The sequence below is a fragment of the Emys orbicularis genome, chromosome 1, assembly GCF_028017835.1.
Source record: "Emys orbicularis isolate rEmyOrb1 chromosome 1, rEmyOrb1.hap1, whole genome shotgun sequence".
Lineage (NCBI taxonomy): Eukaryota > Metazoa > Chordata > Testudines > Emydidae > Emys > Emys orbicularis.
This window is the reverse complement of record NC_088683.1, coordinates 247,914,206-247,932,616: the sequence shown is the minus strand read 5'-3', so window position 1 is coordinate 247,932,616 and position 18,411 is coordinate 247,914,206. Positions and strand designations below refer to the sequence as shown.

The following is an 18,411-nucleotide window of genomic DNA, read 5'->3' as shown; positions in this document are numbered from 1 at the left end:
TTGTGCAAACATTTTAGCATATTTTTCTTCCTGTTGTCTCATCTACTCACCAAATGCTGACTTGAAATCAGTCCCCCTTAGTGTTAGTTTGTTACTCTTTGTTTCTGTTATGATTGGCTGTTGCCCTTGCTAATTTTGTGTGGAAGTAAGTTGTCTGTCAAACTTACATGCTTTTGCTAAATCTGTTGCCAAGTTTATCACACAGCAAAACTATGTCACAACTAGGAAGCACAGATGCAGCTCTCTAATAATAAGGGAATGGGATACAATTAGGAGTACAAATGCAATTATTTGATAAAATACCACTTTGAAATGGTGTACGTCTTCATAAAACTGTAAGTGCATACATTTATAAATACTACTGTGTTTATTTTTAGATGTGACCTTAACTCTGATTTGAAGAAATGCAAAACCACACTGTCTCACAGGAGGAAAATAGCCCTCAGTGAGTATGCTCAGTATGAAATAAAAATGTATCACCAAGTGGAATTTAAAATTGTTTAATTTGTAACTTAGATGAATAATCAAGGGTCTGTAAGGTTTCTGAAAATGGTCATATTTGGTATTTTAAATAGGAGTTCTTCAGCTTGAAAACTAAGATAATTTGTCTTCTTTCAATTTTGACTATTGATCCCTTTTAAGGGCACCAACAGTTGCAGAGATTTTGGCTGGAGAAGTGGCAGTCTCCCTTACTTACCCAAGCTGCTTCTTGACCTACTGTCATAAGAACATACTTTAATTTTGTGGATAAATAATATTTGTATGATTTGTTCTTTTATGGCACAGTGCCCCGATCCCTCCATATATCTCTTCTGACAATGTTACATTCCATTAGAACACTGAAGTTAATAGAGTTAGTCACCGGTAAGAGATCGTTTTATATACAGAAGCAGTCAGCTAAAATCTAATACTCAAAGGAAAACAAATTAGGGGGAGTGTGGGGATTTGGAAGCTGCCGGAGAGTTATGACCGATCCCCTACTTGAGCAAATCTTGTGAAATTAAATACTTTTCTGGGAGGACTGCCTCTTTACTAACCATCATATGAATTAGAAGAACTGGAAAACTATCTCCTTCAATTGCTGACTGACATGCTATGCTAAGAGTATAGTTAGTTATGATGCATGCTAACACTTTTGGGGGTGAAGTATGCAAGTCTCTCATCTTTTGGTTTTCCTATTTAATCAGTTTTCCTTTTTTCACTTTGAATTGATTTACATCACTCCATTGATTTATAGGCACTTTCAGTTGATGCATAAATTCTTGTGTGCAAGGAATACTATTCATTCTGAATTGAATTATAGGGTGGCCCATCTGCTGGTTTTGGGAGCAGATAGTCAACAATCCCTTCTCTCCACTCACCCCAAAGTGAGTTTCCTGTTTTAAAATCTAGTTACTTCTGTGCTCACAAATATTGGCCTTATTATTTGTCTCATAACCCTGTAAGGAAAAAAAATTGCTCTGATGTTCAGAGTGGTTGAAAGGTTTCATGATAGAGTGAAGTGTTATAGAGGCATTAGAAGCAAGAATGATGCATGTGTGGTCACAGTCACTACATTTCCATTTGTTGTATTTTTCTTCCTGTTCTTCTTAGATGGAAAGAGTTGCCACAACAACGTTATGAATAGATACAAAAGTTTCATAACTGAAGTGTTAATGTAGCTGAGGGAGGAAGGAAACCTTCAAATTAATCATCCTAATCAAATTTAGCATGCCTTAAGTCATACTTTTCTCTCCTTTCCTGTACTGGCCCACATCTCTTTCTTTCTGGCACCATTTGGGGAAGAAAATCATAGCTCCCTTGTATTTATCTTGTCTAATGTACACTGTGAATGTTGGCATTATTTTTATATATTATTGGACTATTTTATATCATGTTGCAAGGAGTTCAACAGCTTAATTGTGCATGAAAATCTTTCCTCTTCCATTTTAAAATTGTCTGCAGTTGGAATGTGAGTTGCTATAAAAATGTAATGATTATAATGATTATGATGGCGTCATTAGGCCTATATATGAACCAGAGTTCTTCCATGTTTAGCTCTAAGCGGCCTTAAAAGCCAAGGACAGGAATTGGAATGTGTAAATAGTCAGTTACCTATTACGACCTTGCTTATAACCAGGTCCTAAGCAATAATGATGAGGTTTGCATGTTTCTAGCTGGAGGAAACATGCAAACATAGTAAACTAGAGTAAATAAGACCCAATGATTGTTTAGAGGAATGTTACTAACAAGCTAGATTTGTAGCCCTAGAATGACTTAACGGCTTAAATGTATAAACATGTCTTCGGTAGAGAAGGGAGGGGGAGTGTGGGGGGGGTGATGCGGAGGGAGAGAAGGGGGGGCTTGATTGTAAAGTATAAGAAGAGAGAAGCTGCTTTGTTCTGGGTGCTCGATTTGAGATTTGCCTGTCTCCTTGCACCACTTTGAGATCTCAAATAAACCTTTGATTGTTTCTCCACCCCGGTGTGTTTATTGGCGCGAAGCACGCCGGGCAACGAACCCCTGTTGCTTTGCCTCGGGCACCTCTGTGCCAGCAACAATTATAATATTATAATATTGTTAATAACTTGCCTGATGGTAATGAGGTTTATTAATAATTAATCTTACAAACAGGGTACAATGCTGCAATGTAAAATATCCCTGATCTGTCATATTTTTAGGTTATACCTTTTTTAGTGGTGGTGGATTCTAATATGGAAGAGTTTGTTGACTGCTAACCACAGCATTTCTTGTCTTCTATTTATATTCTGCGGGCCATTCTCCCTCTGACCTTATCTATTGTCCTATTTCTACAGAAAGAGGCCCCATCTGACAAATTTACTCTCAATACCCTGGGGTTATGAGAACCACCAAACAGCATTAAAGATATACAGTAATCACTTAACACAGCAGCTGCTCTCTTCCCTTTGTCTAATAGGTATCTCTCAATCCTTATCTCTGACAGAAAAGCCTTTTTTGCAAGTTGTACTGTATTTAGACCGTTTTCATTAAAAGTCCTACAGAAGCATGAATCATGTGAATTGTTATCTTGCATTTTATCAGCATTTAGCTTTCTAAGCTTACTTAAGGTAATTTTAAATCTATAGATTTGCCACTGTTACCGTGAGTTGACAATGGTCATTTTAATTTTGTTTTAGTTATGCTTAGCATGGTGATATTGGAGGAGTAGCGACTGGAGACAATCTGCTGCACTCTGATACTTCGGCAAGACAAATCACTAACATCTAGCAGCAAGAAAAGGCGTGTTCTTCATGACAAAATGACAGCAAGAGAACACAGCCCCCGCCATGGTGCAAAATCCCGCACTGTGCAACGGGCCTCCACTATTGACATTGCCTCTGACATGCTAGGTCTGTCTCTGGCAGGTAAACACTTTTGCATCACCTGGTGCCCACTTGTTCCTTTCAAACATACTTACATTATTATTTTTTTCAAAATATTTTTGTTGTTTTTTGGAAGTTTTAAACATTCTTGTTTATCCTCAGTGCATGCGATGGAGGGATTATCCTGAAATTCAAATACCAATAGGCTACCTTTTAAAAACTAATTTTGCCCTATTTTCTAGGCAAGGAACTTGAAGTGGTGGTGGGGAGGAAAAGGCTAGATTAGGTTAGATCTTCCATGATCATTGGACAAGCCAAAGGAAAACAAAGCTTTAGAACAAGGGTCAGAGATGGAGAGGATGGGAGGAAGAGAGGAAGTGTGCATACGTCTGTGTGAACTGTCTGGGTAACCCCCACTTTAGGCATTGGGTAAAATCCTCAACAGCATCTAAGTGACTTAAGGCCTGGATGACACTTGAATGTGATCCCACTATAACTATGTTGGTTAGGGATGTAATATTTTTTAACTGATATGATTATATTGGTACAAACCCTAGTATGGATGCAGTTAACAATTATAAAGTGCCTTATAGTGGTATAGCTGATTCCTGTTTCTGTAAGGGGATAGTTATACTGGTATAAGCACATTCATACCTGTGTAACTGCTTCCACCCTAGGGGAGTTATACCATTTTAACTGTGTCTGTATCTTTAAAATGGTTCCACTTTCTAGTATAGACAAGGCTTAATCGCATTGATTTAGGTGCCTTTCAATGAGATTTACTTCAATGAAATTGAAGTATTTGTTGCTTTTGAAAATGGGACTTAGGCTCCTAAGTCACGTAGGCACTTAAAAAATCCCATAACCATTGCCTTAAATTTTTTTAATCCAATGGCTTTGTAGGTCTTGAAGATGAAACATGTAAATATTTTTAAATAGTTTTTCAAGATTCATTAAATTAAAAAGAAGTCACATAAAACATTGTATAGATTTAACTTCTTCCCTAAAATGTTTCCCCTCTCTAACTGTAACTTCAATTCAAGAATTGCATGAGAACAATGGAGAGTTAATCTTTTACTAATTTTTCTGCTCTACAGGAAACATCCAGGATCCAGATGAGCCAATTTTAGAGTTCAGCTTAGGTCAGTAGTTTTTATGACTCTTTAAAACCATTTCTGGTTTTCATGGGATTTGCTGTTGAATATTTTTTTACCATTGTTGATATGGAAAGGGCTACCATATAAATAAGTGTTGAGAGGGATATGCACTTGCATTTGTATGGAGCTTTCCCTGCTTTCTGTAAAAGGGTCTTGACAGATAGCATGGTAGGCTGTAGTGAACCAACTATGCTATACTTTTGAAAGTCTATAGATTAAAACTTCTTCTGTACTTTTAGATTTAATGAGTTTGAGATTGAGATTGTCGCTTCAGTCTCAATTTGTTTGCACAATGAATCTTTAAGAAATTTGCACACCTGCATAAATGGATGAGGAATATTTTAGGATAGAATGTTTTCCAGTGGTTATCCACTGCCAATTATACATCCTTTCCCATAGTCACTTGGTTAATATGGGTCCCAGAAGTGTCCTGATTTCTAACATGGTTAAAAATGTGGCTGATTGAATGACTTTAGGCAAGTCATTTTGACCTCTTTGTGCATCAGTTAACCTGGCTGGAAACTAGAAGAAACGCAGCTTCCCAATGAAAATTCAAAAGTTCCATTTGTGGAGCACATTCCTGGCTGAGTAACTAATTTACAAAAGTTTGAAAGCTTTATGATCTGACAGTGGTCTTTAAATGAACATTGGAAACCAGTAATAGGTATGTTTAATACTGGATCTGAATCCTGCGTTGTCATTAAACAGAATTTGAATTACTTATTTTTTTATGGTTTCAGCCACTGTCTGACAGATGAGCAAAGAAAATAAAAAAGTATTCAGCACTGCAATACAGTAACTCCTCACTTAACATTGTAGTTTTGTTCCTGAAAAATGCGACTTTAAGTGAAATGATGTTAAGCGAATCCAATTTCCCCATAAGAATGAATGTAAATGGGTGGGGATTAGGTTCCAGGGACATTTTTTTTTTTTTTTGGCCATATAGTACAGTACAGTACTATAGTTGGGAGGTGCCCCCGCTTTACCCCCCACAGGCACAACCCACTGGCACTGGAGACAATGAGGCAGGCAAGGAGACTGAAGGTGCTGTAGGCTAGGAGAAGCACGTTGTGCAGCAGCAGCGGCAGCTTCCCCTACTCTGCAAGCAGCAGGGGCAGGGGGCTCAACCCTCGGCCGCCCACGCCACCCCTACCCCCAAGCCTCCACCCTTAACCCACCTCTTCTTCCCCCCCCCGCCTTCCCCTTTACTCCGCATGCCGGGTCCTCGCTCCTCCCCTCTCCTTCCCCTGCCTCCTGCCCACAGCAATCACCTGGCTTGTGGTGTTCAGGAGGGAGGGGGGAGGAGTGAGGACACGGCATGCAGGCTCCTCCTCCCTCCCCTGCCTCCTGAACACCGCAAGCCAGCTGATTGCCGCGGGCGGGAGGAGGGGGAAGGCGCTGATCCATGGGGTCTGCCGGTGGGCAGGAGGTGCTGGGGTGTGTGTGCATAGGGAAGCTGATAGGGGGCTGCCAGCTGTGGATAAAGCAGGCAGCGAAATGATGTTATAGTGAAACATTGCACAACTTTAAATGGAGCATGATCTGTAATTGAGCAGGGACGTAAGATCGAAACAACATTAAGCGAGAGGATGTTAAGTGGGGAGTTACTGTACTATTTAGGTTACATCAAGAGTTTGCCTAGCACAGACAAATTTTAGAGTTAATGCTATACATCTAGTCCACCAAGCTTCAGTCATAACTTGGACCATAGTGGGGGAAGATCTAGGTATAATGATACATGCAGTGTTTTTGTAGCTGTGTTGGTCCCAAGATATTAGAGAGACAAGGTGAGTGAGATAATATCTCTTCGTGGACCAGCTTCTGTTGGTGAGAGAGACAAGCTTTTGAGCTCACACAGATCCTGAAGAAGAGCACTGTGTAAGCTTGAAAGCTTGTCTCTCTCACCAATAGAAGTTGGTACAGAAAAATATATTACCTCATCACCTTGTGTCTCTAGGCATAACGATGGCATTCCAACTGGAGATAACATGGATTTTCAGCCGTAATACCAAAGTTCTGTTTAGCTCTATGTATAGAAGGCAATCACATACAATTTTTTTGGAAGGAGATTCCTCTTCCATGTCCCCCTCTACAGTAGTTAAAATAATGAAAGGACAATAATTTTTTTAGCAGAAATAAAGTGCCCTCTTGTTTTGATGGACCATCTACTTCTGTTTACAATGCAGACACGTGGTTGGTATTCATGCACTCCCAATGATATCCTTGAGAAGCTACTATTGAGCAAAGAGTTCAGCAGACTGCAGGCTTATTTCATGCACACCATGCCCATGAGCTTTCCACTGGAGAAATACCCCCTTGCGCTATTATGAACAGTTGTCCCTCAGGGGAAGGGCAGGGAAGGGTGATGTTTGCAGCACCAACCTCCCACAATGGTTCTTCTGGGAGAGAGTAATTTTAAATTGCAGCTGGGACCCACAGTATGTTCCAGTTTTGTGCATGTTATATCGTTTTTGTGTGTAAAAATACCCACATTTGCATATGCATAGTGGGTAATTGCAAATCTGACTACCTGATCTCTGTGTGCAATTGTTGTTTGCATGCACAAACGTGAGTATTCTACCTATGCACAAAATAGAAGCATACTGAAAATTTGGCCCTTCATCGCTTGCCCACTCTTTGTATTATACATGTTTATGAGAACTGTAGAATTTTGGACAATGTCAGAAAGACCATGACTCTAAAAGTTATATTCTTAAACCTCTAAAGTTTGCAGTGAGTTGCTCACACCATCGCTAGATCGAAAACCAAATACTTTTGTCGCAGTAAGTGTCACTACACCTCCTCAGGCATTCTGGACAAAGCATGCACAGACAGAGATTATTGAGGTAAGTAGTGGTGTATTATTGCTCTTGATTTAAGGTTGAAGCTAGTATAAGGAACATTTTTTTCAACATATATCACACTGCATTAATATTATCTCTTTTTTGTTTATGATCGTAGGGAACAAATAATCCTATCTTTCTAAGCAGTATTGCCTTTTTTCAAGATTCTCTTATCAATCAAATGACGCAAATCAAACTTTCTGTGTACGACGTCAAAGATAGATCTCAGGGAACAGTAAGTTCACTTGCATATTCCTTCATGATCCTTCTGTCATTTCTGTTGCTCTAAATTAAACCAAAGCTCTGGATTTTCACCTCATGTACGATGAAACCTGTTCTTACGTTAGGACCCCCTGCAAAGGTCTTAATTTGGTGTGTCCTACACATTTAAAGGCTAAAATATGTCCTACACATTTAAATTGAAAGGTGCCATCTTTGTGTTCTATTCCTTTATGGTACTCTGTTCTAAATTAGAATGATAAAATCTCTCTTGGCCTCAAATTAGAGTTGTGTGAAATTAAAAAAAAAAAAAGTGTTTTGAGGGTTTTTATCATAGAATCATAGAATCATAGAATATCAGGGTTGGAAGGGACCTCAAGAGGTCATCTAGTCCAACCCCCTGCTCAAAGCAGGACCAATTCCCAACTAAATCATCCCAGCCAGGGCTTTGTCAAGCCGGGCCTTAAAAACCTCCAAGGAAGGAGACTCCACCACCTCCCTAGGTAACGCATTCCAGTGCTTCACCACCCTCCTAGTGAAATAGTGTTTCCTAATATCCAACCTGGACCTCCCCCACTGCAACTTGAGACCATTGCTCCTTGTTCTGTTATGTGAAAATGTTTGCAGTTTGGCTGTGCGTAATTCCACAAACCCCAAATTTTGCTTCATAGTAATTTTTTTCTTTACAATTGTTCATTGAAAACAAGTGAAAAACCTAAGAATCTGCATGCAAAGCCATTTTCCCTCAAAAATTGGGCCCTATCTTAGCAAAATTTTTCTCAAAAATGAGCCCACTTTCAAGTTCTTGATGAAAACCGGGGGAGGGGGGAACTCCATGATTTTTGAGTAGTTTTTAATTTCAGTATGAATGTTGTGCACCCCCTGTTTCAAAAACACTTAGCACTGCCACTTTATCATTGCTTAGCAGCATATGGATTTCCACCACATCAAAATTCCTGCAACCTTCTGACACCTCTGTCTTGCGTTTCAAAAATTCCTGAATTGAAAAATAGAAGGTTGTTTCTGAAGCAAAAATGCCAGAAGATGCATTCAGGAAAGCAACCATGCAATCTGCTTTCTGACATATGGATACTCTGGATCAGCCCTTGAATTTATATGCCTGAGGCATTAGACTCATTCTCTGTTCTAACGTCACCTCAGTAAAGGACAGCCTGAAGTGAATGTTATGATTGATACTCACCCTCTGACATGTGTATTACCCACCAACAAACCAAAGTCCAAGAAAAACTAATAACTTCGACCAAGCTCATCCTCTTCTGCAGAAAAATGAGCAAGAGAAAGTTCTGGAGAAGGGAATCACTGAAATTCTCCCCACCCCCGGCGTTGCCCCATTGAGAGGGTGGGGTTTGCTTCCCCACAGAAAAACCCATAGATTCAGATGTCTCCTTCACTCTACAGGTGGCCAAAGTGAGAGGCCCTGACCAATTCAGGGCCCCCTCAGGAGCGCTGGAAACCGTAGAAATGGGGGGCCACTGGCACCAGACCTGTGGCCCGCCCCCTGCTCTTCTTCTCCCCCCAGAGTTCCCGCCCACTGGGTAGGCCAAAAGCCAGAGCCACGTCATGGTAAGAGCCGCCCAAGGAACCTCAGCTGCTGTGGGAAGCCCCGGACCCTTCAACTGCACTGGGCGGAGGGCCAGGGTGCCCGAGAGCAGCCCCCAGCCCATGTCTCCGCACCCCTGGGCATGCTGCCTGGGGCAGATGGGGGGTCTGGGGCTCCCCACAGTAGCCTGGGATCCCTGCGAAGCTGACCAGGTGCTGACCGGGCCGCTAAAAGTCCAGTTGGCGGTGCAGCGGGGCTATGGCAGGCTCCCTGCCTCGCGTGGCTCCTGGAAGTGACCGCCATGTCCCTGCAGCTCCTAGGCACAGCGGTGGCCAGGGAGGCCGGGAACCATGGCCAAAGGGAGCTGCGGGGGTGGCACCTGCAGGCACGGGCAGTGTGCAGAGCCCCTGGCCCCTCTACCTAGGAGCTAGACATGTTGCCGCTTCCGGGAGCTGCCTGAGGTCAGCGCCACCCAGCTGGAGCCCGCACCCCAACCCCCTGACCCAGCCCTGAGCCCCCTCCTGCACCCAAACTACTTCCCAGAGTCTGCACCCCAATCCCTCTTCTGCACCTCAACCCCCAGCCCCGGGTTGGAACCTCCTCCTGCATCTTAACTCCCTCCCAGAGCCCACACCCCGTACCCCCTCCCACACCCCAGGCCCCTGCCCCGGGTCGGAACCCCTTCCTGCACCTCAAACCCCTCATCCCCGGCCCCACCCCAGAGCCCTCACCCCTTCCTGCACTCCAACACCCTGCCCCAGCCCAGAGCCCCCTCCTGCACCCTGAACCCCTCATTTCTGGCTCCACCCCAGAGATCGCACCCCCAGCCAGAGCCCATACCCCCTCCTGCACCCCAGCCCCTTGCCCCAGCCTGGAGCCCCCTCCCACACCCCAAACACCTTATTCTGGCCCCACCCCAGAGCCCTCACCCTTTCCCACACCCCAGTTCCCTCCCCCAGCTCGGTGAAAGTGAGTGAGGGTGGGGTAAAGCGAGCCACAGAGGGAGGGGAAGTGGAGTGAGCGGGGGTGGGGGCTCGGAGAAGGGGCAAGGCAGAGGCAGGGCAGGGGGCGGGGCAAGGGTGTTCGGTTTTCCTCGATTAAAAAGTTGGCAACCCTAGCCTCGTGGCAAGGGGGTATTAAGGCCCATCTGAGCCCCCACCCCCCACCCCCCCACTGGGAAGGTGATCAACTCCCACGCTGCGAAATGCAGCCCCTGCTGCCGCTGCTCTGCACCTACCTGAAGCTACTATGCCTATGTTAAAAAGTGGGCGGGGCATGGCCCCCTGGTCCTCACTGTTCTGGTGCCCCGAGTCCCTGTGGTGTAGGGGACCCAAATGTTCTTTGTGACCAGGGCCTCACTAAATCTTAATCTGTCTCTGTCTGCACTGGCTCTGGCCCCATTGCCTGTTCTCCCATGACTCCCTGGCACTGTGGCTCCATCAGGGTCTCCCATGACTCCCCCCATCTGTGGCTGTCTCAGAATCTCAGTGGGGAGGCTGTGCAGAATAGATGACACAGTCTGAGGTTGTAGAGTCTTTGGGAGTCAATAGGAGGATGATACGTTTCCCTGGTCATTCTGAGTCCTACCCAATCCTCTCTTTTGCCCATAAGCCTTTAGGGTGGAGGGCACAATCAGGACCTTTATTATTCTTGCCTAGAAGGAAATACTGAGCTTGTTCTCGGACCCATTAATATAGAGAGTGAGGCTACATCTACACTACAGGGGGGGGTCGATTTAAGATACGCAAATTCAGCTACGCGAATAGCGTAGCTGAATTCGACGTATCGCAGCCGACTTACCCCGCTGTGAGGATGGCGGCAAAATCGACCTCCGCGGCTTCCCGTCGACGGCTCTTACTCCCACCTTCGCTGGTGGAGTAAGAGCGTCGATTCGGGGATCGATTGTCGCGTCCTGACGGGACGCGATAAATCGATCCCCGAGAGGTCGATTTCTACCCGCCGATTCAGGCGGGTAGTGTAGACCAGGCCACAAGGTCACCCCCATTGCTCTTCCATGCAAGACTGCACCATTTCCATGCCCTTTGGATTGGCTTGTATGTGTTGGGAGAATCCTTTCCCTCAAGCCCAGCGAAAGCAAAGGTCTTATTTTCCTCAAGGGAAAAATCCCCAAGGTAGTGGGGTTTTTTGTTTGTTTGTTTTGTGCTTTCTGGGCCTGGTTGGGTAGTTTATTTATATTTGTTATTCGTAATAGTATTTTGTTCTTAAATATTTATTTATAATTGTACTGTTTAATCATTGTACACGACTTGAGCTTATGGACAGGTGCTTTATGAATTGAAATTTCTACACTAATAATGTTCCTCTTTTCAGATGTATTTATTGGGTTCTGGAATGTTCACTGTAAAGGAATTACTTCAGGAGAAGAACCATAGATTGCATTTAACACTAAGGTTTGTAATGCAGTTTCAGTCCATCAGAAACTAACATTCCTAACACTGTGATTAGTAGGGCCGGGAGCATGTTGTGAAAATTGTTTTTGATTTTTAATTTAAAATAAGTGTTCAAAGTTCAAGGGCTCTACTAATGAAAACCAGTTATTGGGTGATGTTTAAAACATGTAGGACATAGGAACCTTTTCAAATATTGGGATAGACTTTTGGTAGCAAAGCATGCAGGGAACAAGGAATGAGAACTCTGTAATTGTTTGTTGGGAGTTGTCTTTAATTCTGCAAGTTGAAAGTGTACCCACAAGTACAATTTCTTTTCTCTTTGTGTATTTCATCAAATTGCCTTGGCATGAAGGGTGTGTGTGTACAGCACACAGTACACACACACTGGCAAAACTGGCTACTCTTAACTATACTGATATATAAGGTGTGTGAGAGTGAGTGAAACAGACAGAGGAGACCCTGGAAAACCAGAAGCTTTTCTTATTTACACTGGATATCTTAGCTACTGAGCTCTCTGTAAGCTTGAAAGTGTGTCTTTCTCACCAACAGAAATTGGTCCAATAAAAGATATTACCTCACCCACCATGTCTCTCTACTTATCTATGTAAGGTGTTTATATGGTCTCCATTTCTGTAGTATCTGAGCATCTCACAGACTTTAGTGTGTTTGTCTTTACAACACTGTAGCTATAGGAAGAACCAGTCTCAAAACAGAGCAGATATCTTTAATATTATTTAAAAAATAATTTACTGGGTGGATTAATGTTGAAAAGCTTCAGGGGAGGAGAGTGTCTTGTGGGGATGGTAGCTTGGTGCCAAAGAACAAGGATACAGTCCCACCCTTAGGGGTCAGCTTGGAGGTATGAAATCAAGTGTGGGAGAAGTTAGGAAGCTTGTGCAGAGTGAGGGGAGCAGGAAGAGATTAGGAGGAACTGAGCTCAAACGTGTAACCGTGGGTGGCAATGCTAGAGAGGCATTGGTGAGAATCTTGAACGTGATGTGAAAGGTGAAGGGAAATCAGTGAAGGGATCTTTGTAGGGGATTAGCATGGTCAGAGAGACTGGAGAGGAAGATGATTGCAGCAACAGCATATTGAATTCCCTGAAGGAATCGGTGGGAGAAGCATAGAGGAGGTTGTATTAGTGAAGGTAAGAGATGACCAAGGCATGGACAAGGCTTTTGATGGTAGGGACAAAAGGGGGAGGACTGATCCCCCCTCCCGCCCCCCCCCGATATGTTATAAAGGAAAAATTGACTGGATTTGGCAACAGAGGATGTGCTGGGGCGGGTAGTAATGAGCGGAGTCAGAAAAGAGACAGACTGTAACAAAATAGGCTATTTATCCACAGCTATGGAGAAGAGATGGTTTGGGGCAGGGGAAGCTGGTGGCAGACTTTCTAGCGTTCTACGTGGCCTGTATCATGAGTAATCAATCGATTAGGTGTTCTTCTCTCATTATTGAGTAGGAAACGAAACTATTATAAAATATTTTTTGATATCAAGTGCAGTATGATTGATTGGGAGAGGGTGGGTGGGTGTGAAACTCTCTTCCCCTTATCACATTACTCTTCAAAAATTTAACTAGAATGCAGAGCAACATCAGCTCAATCTTTTCCTTTTCAAAACTTGATTCCACACGTGCCGTGCTGTATGTGTGTCTAGATCTGTTCTTGCAGTCTCTTGTGTGCTTTTTTCATTTACTCTCCAGCACTGTTTGTAACAGCTATTTGTTTGAATCACCATTACACATTGTTAAATACAAACAATAACTTTAAAATATCATTAAGAATCTAAAACTGACAAAATGAAGACTATTCCTTGTTAAGGATGCTGCTGTCCCCTTAACTCTCTCCCATTTAGCACCACATATGATACAGTATATAAGATCATATACAACTAGCAGACCAATCTTTACAGAATGAGATGAATGTCTTCCTATTGGTGTCATTTAATATCTGGCATGTAAAATCGGTTTACTTGTATCTCCATCTTATAAGCTTCCTAATTTTAAATGTTCATTACATTCACAGATCAGTATATTGTGTGTAGTAGTAATTGGTCTCCTATTCACAAACAGATCCCTCTCTAAAAAAATAACTTGTTTGTTGCAGGTCTGCTGAAAGTGATCGTGTAGGTAACATCACAGTTATAGGATGGCAAATGGAAGAAAAAACGGACCAAAAGCCTCCTGTAACAAGGTCTCCTGACACCATTAATGGGAGGGTGAGTGTGAACATTATATCAGCCTCAGATAGATACAGGATTACTGAAGACAATGTTATAGATAATGTTATAGTCTGCAAATTGCCTCCCCCTCTACCCAATCACTTACTAATTCTACTTAGCACTTATAGTCCTTTATATTTTCAATGTACTGTACAAATATTAGCTGGTTAATCTGTAACAAACAGTTCAGTGTTGAAATACTTGGGGCACAGCCTGTGATATACAGTTTTTTGTAATGCTGAGAGTTCTTGAAGATGGTGGGATGGAAACTTGTCTGTGGTAATAGACAGGGCTCTTATTCTATCTGCCCTTAATTACACTGGCTTGTATTGCTGCATGCCCTTAAAAAAAAAACCAACAACACAAAAACCACTACCTACTACTGTGCATGACGCATGTCTATGGGAAGTAGCTGATTTCAAAAGAAATTCACTGATGTCCATTTGTGAATCTGAAGGCAGTACCAAGCAAATGCTTAAACTGGATTATTAGAAACTATCCATGAAAATGGAAGTTCAAGAAGGACAGCTTGTGAAGTAGAAATACGATCAGATAGTTTAAAAGAACAGACCGCACTATATCTGAAATCTGGATCTTTTCTGATAGTAACAAGCAGTGTTCCCTAGAGCAGATATTTATAGTTGTCTGCCTGCTTAGAGAACAAGTTTAGTGCTGCAGACTCTGTATTGTGAATACATCTGAAGTCATATAATCTGTATACCTGTATTATGTTCAGAATGTGGATTATCATCATTATTTATTGGGCCAGGTCCTCAACTGGGCAGTAAATTGATGTAGACTATAGAGCTATGCTAATTTACAGCAGCTGAGGATCTGGCCCATTATTTTTACAGCACTCAGAAGTGTGCTAGGTGCTTTGCAGTACAAATAAAAAGTAGGTCCCTTATCTGAAGATCTGATCATTAGATGTTTTTAGTATTTCAGTTTGCAGTCAGGATAGTGATTGTCCCTGATAAACATGTTTGGAATATGTATTTTAAACATTCCCTGTTTTGAATATTACCTTCATGTCTTTATGTTGAGTCTCACCAGTTTAGCTTGACTTGGTGTTGAGGTTTTACATTGTACAGACTTTACTATTTGTGTCTTTTAGACTGTACTGCCAGTTGATGAAAGTTTAACAGAATCTTTAGGGATCAGATCCAAATATGCTTCGTTACGGAAAGATGTGTTACTAAAATCCGGTAAGCAGCTAACTGGGCAGATATTGATAGCGCACCTACTATCAGATTAATATCTTTGCTCTGTGTGTATTGACAGTTCTTACTATACTTAGCATGTTTACAATATCAGTGACAGCTAATCTCTTGTTGCCTCCATCATAGCCCCAGTTCAGCAAAGCACTCAAGCATGTGTTTGAAGTTGAATAGGGATTGGTTGCTGAATTGAGACCCATAAGAATAATTTATTTTGCCATCTGCACTACAGCACTTTGTAGTACAAACAATACTTTATGAAGTAAAATATCTTACAGGTTGTTTACCATTACATTCATCTACCATGGCCAGTCCTTTCTTCTCCTATAGACTTATGTATTAGGAGAAAAAATTCAATATGTGAAGAATTTTTAAAAAATGAATTGTTCCTTTTTTCCTTTAAAATATTTTGAATACCTTTGGATTTGGGGGTTTTTCTTTGACAGTGAGTAGAAAGCTCCCTCCTATAAAAATCGCATTTGGAAAAGTTAGATAGGTGAATGACTTAAATTGGATTTTTACAAGCAGCCAATATTGAATCTAGTCAATGTAGCTTAATGTAATGGGTGAGGGGAGACTTTGTAAATGCTGAACTCAAACCACACATTTACATAAAGTGGTTTTAATATTTTAGTGTTTGGTGGTGCCATTTGTCGGATGTATCGTTTCCCCACAACTGATGGGAACCACCTGAGAATCTTGGAGCAGATGGCTGAGAGTGTACTGTCACTGCACATCCCCAGACAGTTTGTGAAGCTTCTTCTTGAAGAAGATGCAGCCAGGTAAGGGTGAACAAATTTCCATGTGTTTATAATACAACAGTGATGTGCATCCTTTGCTGAGCTGGCAGAGAACAAATTGTTACAACAAAGAGACTGCAGCAGAAATAGTGACTGCAGCAACTTGGTCGCTGCCCTCTTATTGTTAACAAAGTCAATACCTTCATGTCACCACTAGATTGGCCATGAACTGTATCTTGCACAGGCCTGATGCTCCTCTCACTTTGGAGTGTCTTACACTGCTTTAACTCGGCTGGGCCAGATTCTCAGCAGGTGTAAATCAGCAGAGCTCTGTGGCAGTCAAATGGAGCTGTGACATTTTACAACAGGTCAGGGGCTGACTCATTGACTTAAACCCTTGATTTACACCTGTGTCTATGTAGAGGAAGGTCTAGCCCACAGAATAACTTAGTGTGGTCAGGATAAATGTAAAGTGATAACAGAAGTGGTATTGTGGAGATTGCGTTATTCAGATGATGTGCAGTTCTATAAAAAGCATCTTTAAATACTGAGGTAAATTTTTAATGATGTGTTCGTAACTAGCTTTAGTATTTTGGTGCAGCAAGAATTATTTAGTCCAATTGAAAGGTAAAAGGCTGCACAATATGATGGGTCTGTGGGTGTTCCTAAGTCATACGTGCCAGCTAGGACAGCTGTACCTGAGGCACTTGGATACTGCAATGACGAGTGGGATATGAATACCTAGATAGAGGGAGGGCTTGTTATCTCCTACTCGGGGGGGTTCCCAGGAGGCCTCTGCCCGTGGAGGCTACCCAACTGTTGCACTGTATAGTGCATCCTCCAGGTATCTGGCCACGAGTCTTTAGGTGCACAAGGAGTGTGGGTGGGGCCCGTAAGTAGTTACTATGTTGTTGGCAGCTAGCATTCTTTGTGCCCTGTAACAGGAGACGTTAATAGCTATCTCTTTTTATGACGGTTGAGGATATTAAAATTTCACAGAGTAGTATGAAAAGAGTAAAGGGATGCATCTATCCTGGCTGATGTTCTGTCTGCCACAGACTAAATGACATTAGTAAGAATGTTGCTGGCTAAGGGTATGTCTACACTGCAGTTAGACACCTGCAGCTGGCCTGTGCTCACTGACTCGGGCCTTATGGGTTTTGGGCTAAGGGGCTGTTTAATTGCAGTGTAGATGTTCAGGCTCAGGCTGGAACCCAGACTCTTGGACTCTGCTCAGTGGCCTTTAGATCAGTGGTTCTTAACCAGGGGTCCAAGGCCCCCATCAGGGGGGCTGCCAGGTAGGGCCGGCATTAGACTTGCTGGGGCCCAGGGCAGAAAGCCAGAGCCCAACCTCATGAGGCTGAAGTCCAGGGCCCTGAGCCCCACCACCCAGGGCTGAAGCCAAAGCCTGAGCAATGCAGCTTCGCGGGAGCCCCTGTGGCATGGGGCACCAGGCAATTGCTCTGTTTGCTACCCCCTAATGCCAGCCCTGGCTTTCATATGCAGAAAACCATTTGTGGCACTGGTGGGCCATGGAGTTTTTATAGCATGTTGGTGGGGCCTCAGAAAGAAAAAGGTTGAGAACCCCTGCTTTAGACCCTTTAGATGGACATGGTAAAGAACCTAAATGGTAACCCTAAATGTAACAGCAGAGAATTAGAATGAACAGGACAAGCTACTCCTTGATATTAGACTTTGGTCAGTGGAATTCACTCAAGCATTAGCTAGAAAATCTCACCACTCAAGGGTACTTTCTGTAAATGAAGTTCTATGAATGTTCTGACCAATTCTGGTTTCATAACAAATACCAGTAATACAAGCTTTTAAATACTGAACTGTATTGCTTAGAGGTGAAAACGACTTTCTGTAATTTAGAAAAATGGGCCCCTAGATGAAAGGCATTGGGATATCTTTACTCTCCATTAAGGTATGCAGAATATCAGATGGAAGTTCTTTCTTATTTTCATCCAGTATCTTCTATATTGTTAAATTAATAAACAATTCTCTTTAAGATGAATTTTTGTCTGAATTTTTTTGCAGAATGAAAACCTACAGTGATGCATATTTTTATTGTATATTTTATTTTCTGTATTATAATCTGGGTTGAAAACTTTAATAGTATGTACTCCCAGGATATGTTAGATCTACCCAGGTATTCCTCTCTACTCTCTCTGTACTGAAACCTTGAGAAATACTATGCAGCTTTAGGTGGCACGCCAGTATAATCACTCCTGTCTACCATTAAGATGACAGCTTAAAATGCACTTGGGTGATCTTGATTTCTGCTTGGGGAGAGGGCCTTGATCCCTGGAGTGCCCCCTGGTGGACTGGTGCAACATTACCATTATGTCTCTGCCTCAGTTTCTGCTAGTGGGAGTTCAATAAGTCCAGTGAGGCTTATGTGTGTTGAGCAGTGCCTCTGTGGGGATCTAATTTATTTAACACAAAGGAGAACATTATACAGATAGGCCTCCACTCCAGCATCACTAGCAGGAGGGAGAGAAGGCTGAGTTAACTTTGGTCCATCAACCTCACTTATGTCCACACCCCTTACCAGCGAAGGCCTGCTTGACCTGGAATCCTCTTCTGGAGTCAGGGCTCTTGTCATTATCTGGGAAAGGGTCTCTCCTCTTGGGTTAAAGTGCCCACAGAAGTCAAACCATGATCTTCCTCAGAACAGCATGTCACTGCTTTGATCTGTGGCTTCTGCTGATG

At 42.6% G+C, this 18,411-nt stretch overlaps 1 protein-coding gene across 8 annotated transcripts in view; it reads left to right on the top strand.

Moving 5' to 3' along the window:
• Window positions 1–3,259: 3,259 nt before the first annotated feature.
• INPP4A (inositol polyphosphate-4-phosphatase type I A) overlaps window positions 3,260–18,411 on the top strand; it is a 75,489-nt gene continuing 60,337 nt past the window's right edge. For all 8 annotated transcript variants that reach the window (XM_065402284.1, XM_065402263.1, XM_065402230.1 and 5 more), the window contains exons 1-8: window positions 3,260–3,365; window positions 4,421–4,465; window positions 7,208–7,326; window positions 7,442–7,558; window positions 11,435–11,514; window positions 13,625–13,736; window positions 14,854–14,944; window positions 15,591–15,738. In XM_065402284.1, coding sequence (XP_065258356.1) covers window positions 3,260–3,365; window positions 4,421–4,465; window positions 7,208–7,326; window positions 7,442–7,558; window positions 11,435–11,514; window positions 13,625–13,736; window positions 14,854–14,944; window positions 15,591–15,738 — 818 coding nt within the window. The remainder of the gene's footprint in view (window positions 3,366–4,420; window positions 4,466–7,207; window positions 7,327–7,441; window positions 7,559–11,434; window positions 11,515–13,624; window positions 13,737–14,853; window positions 14,945–15,590; window positions 15,739–18,411) is intronic.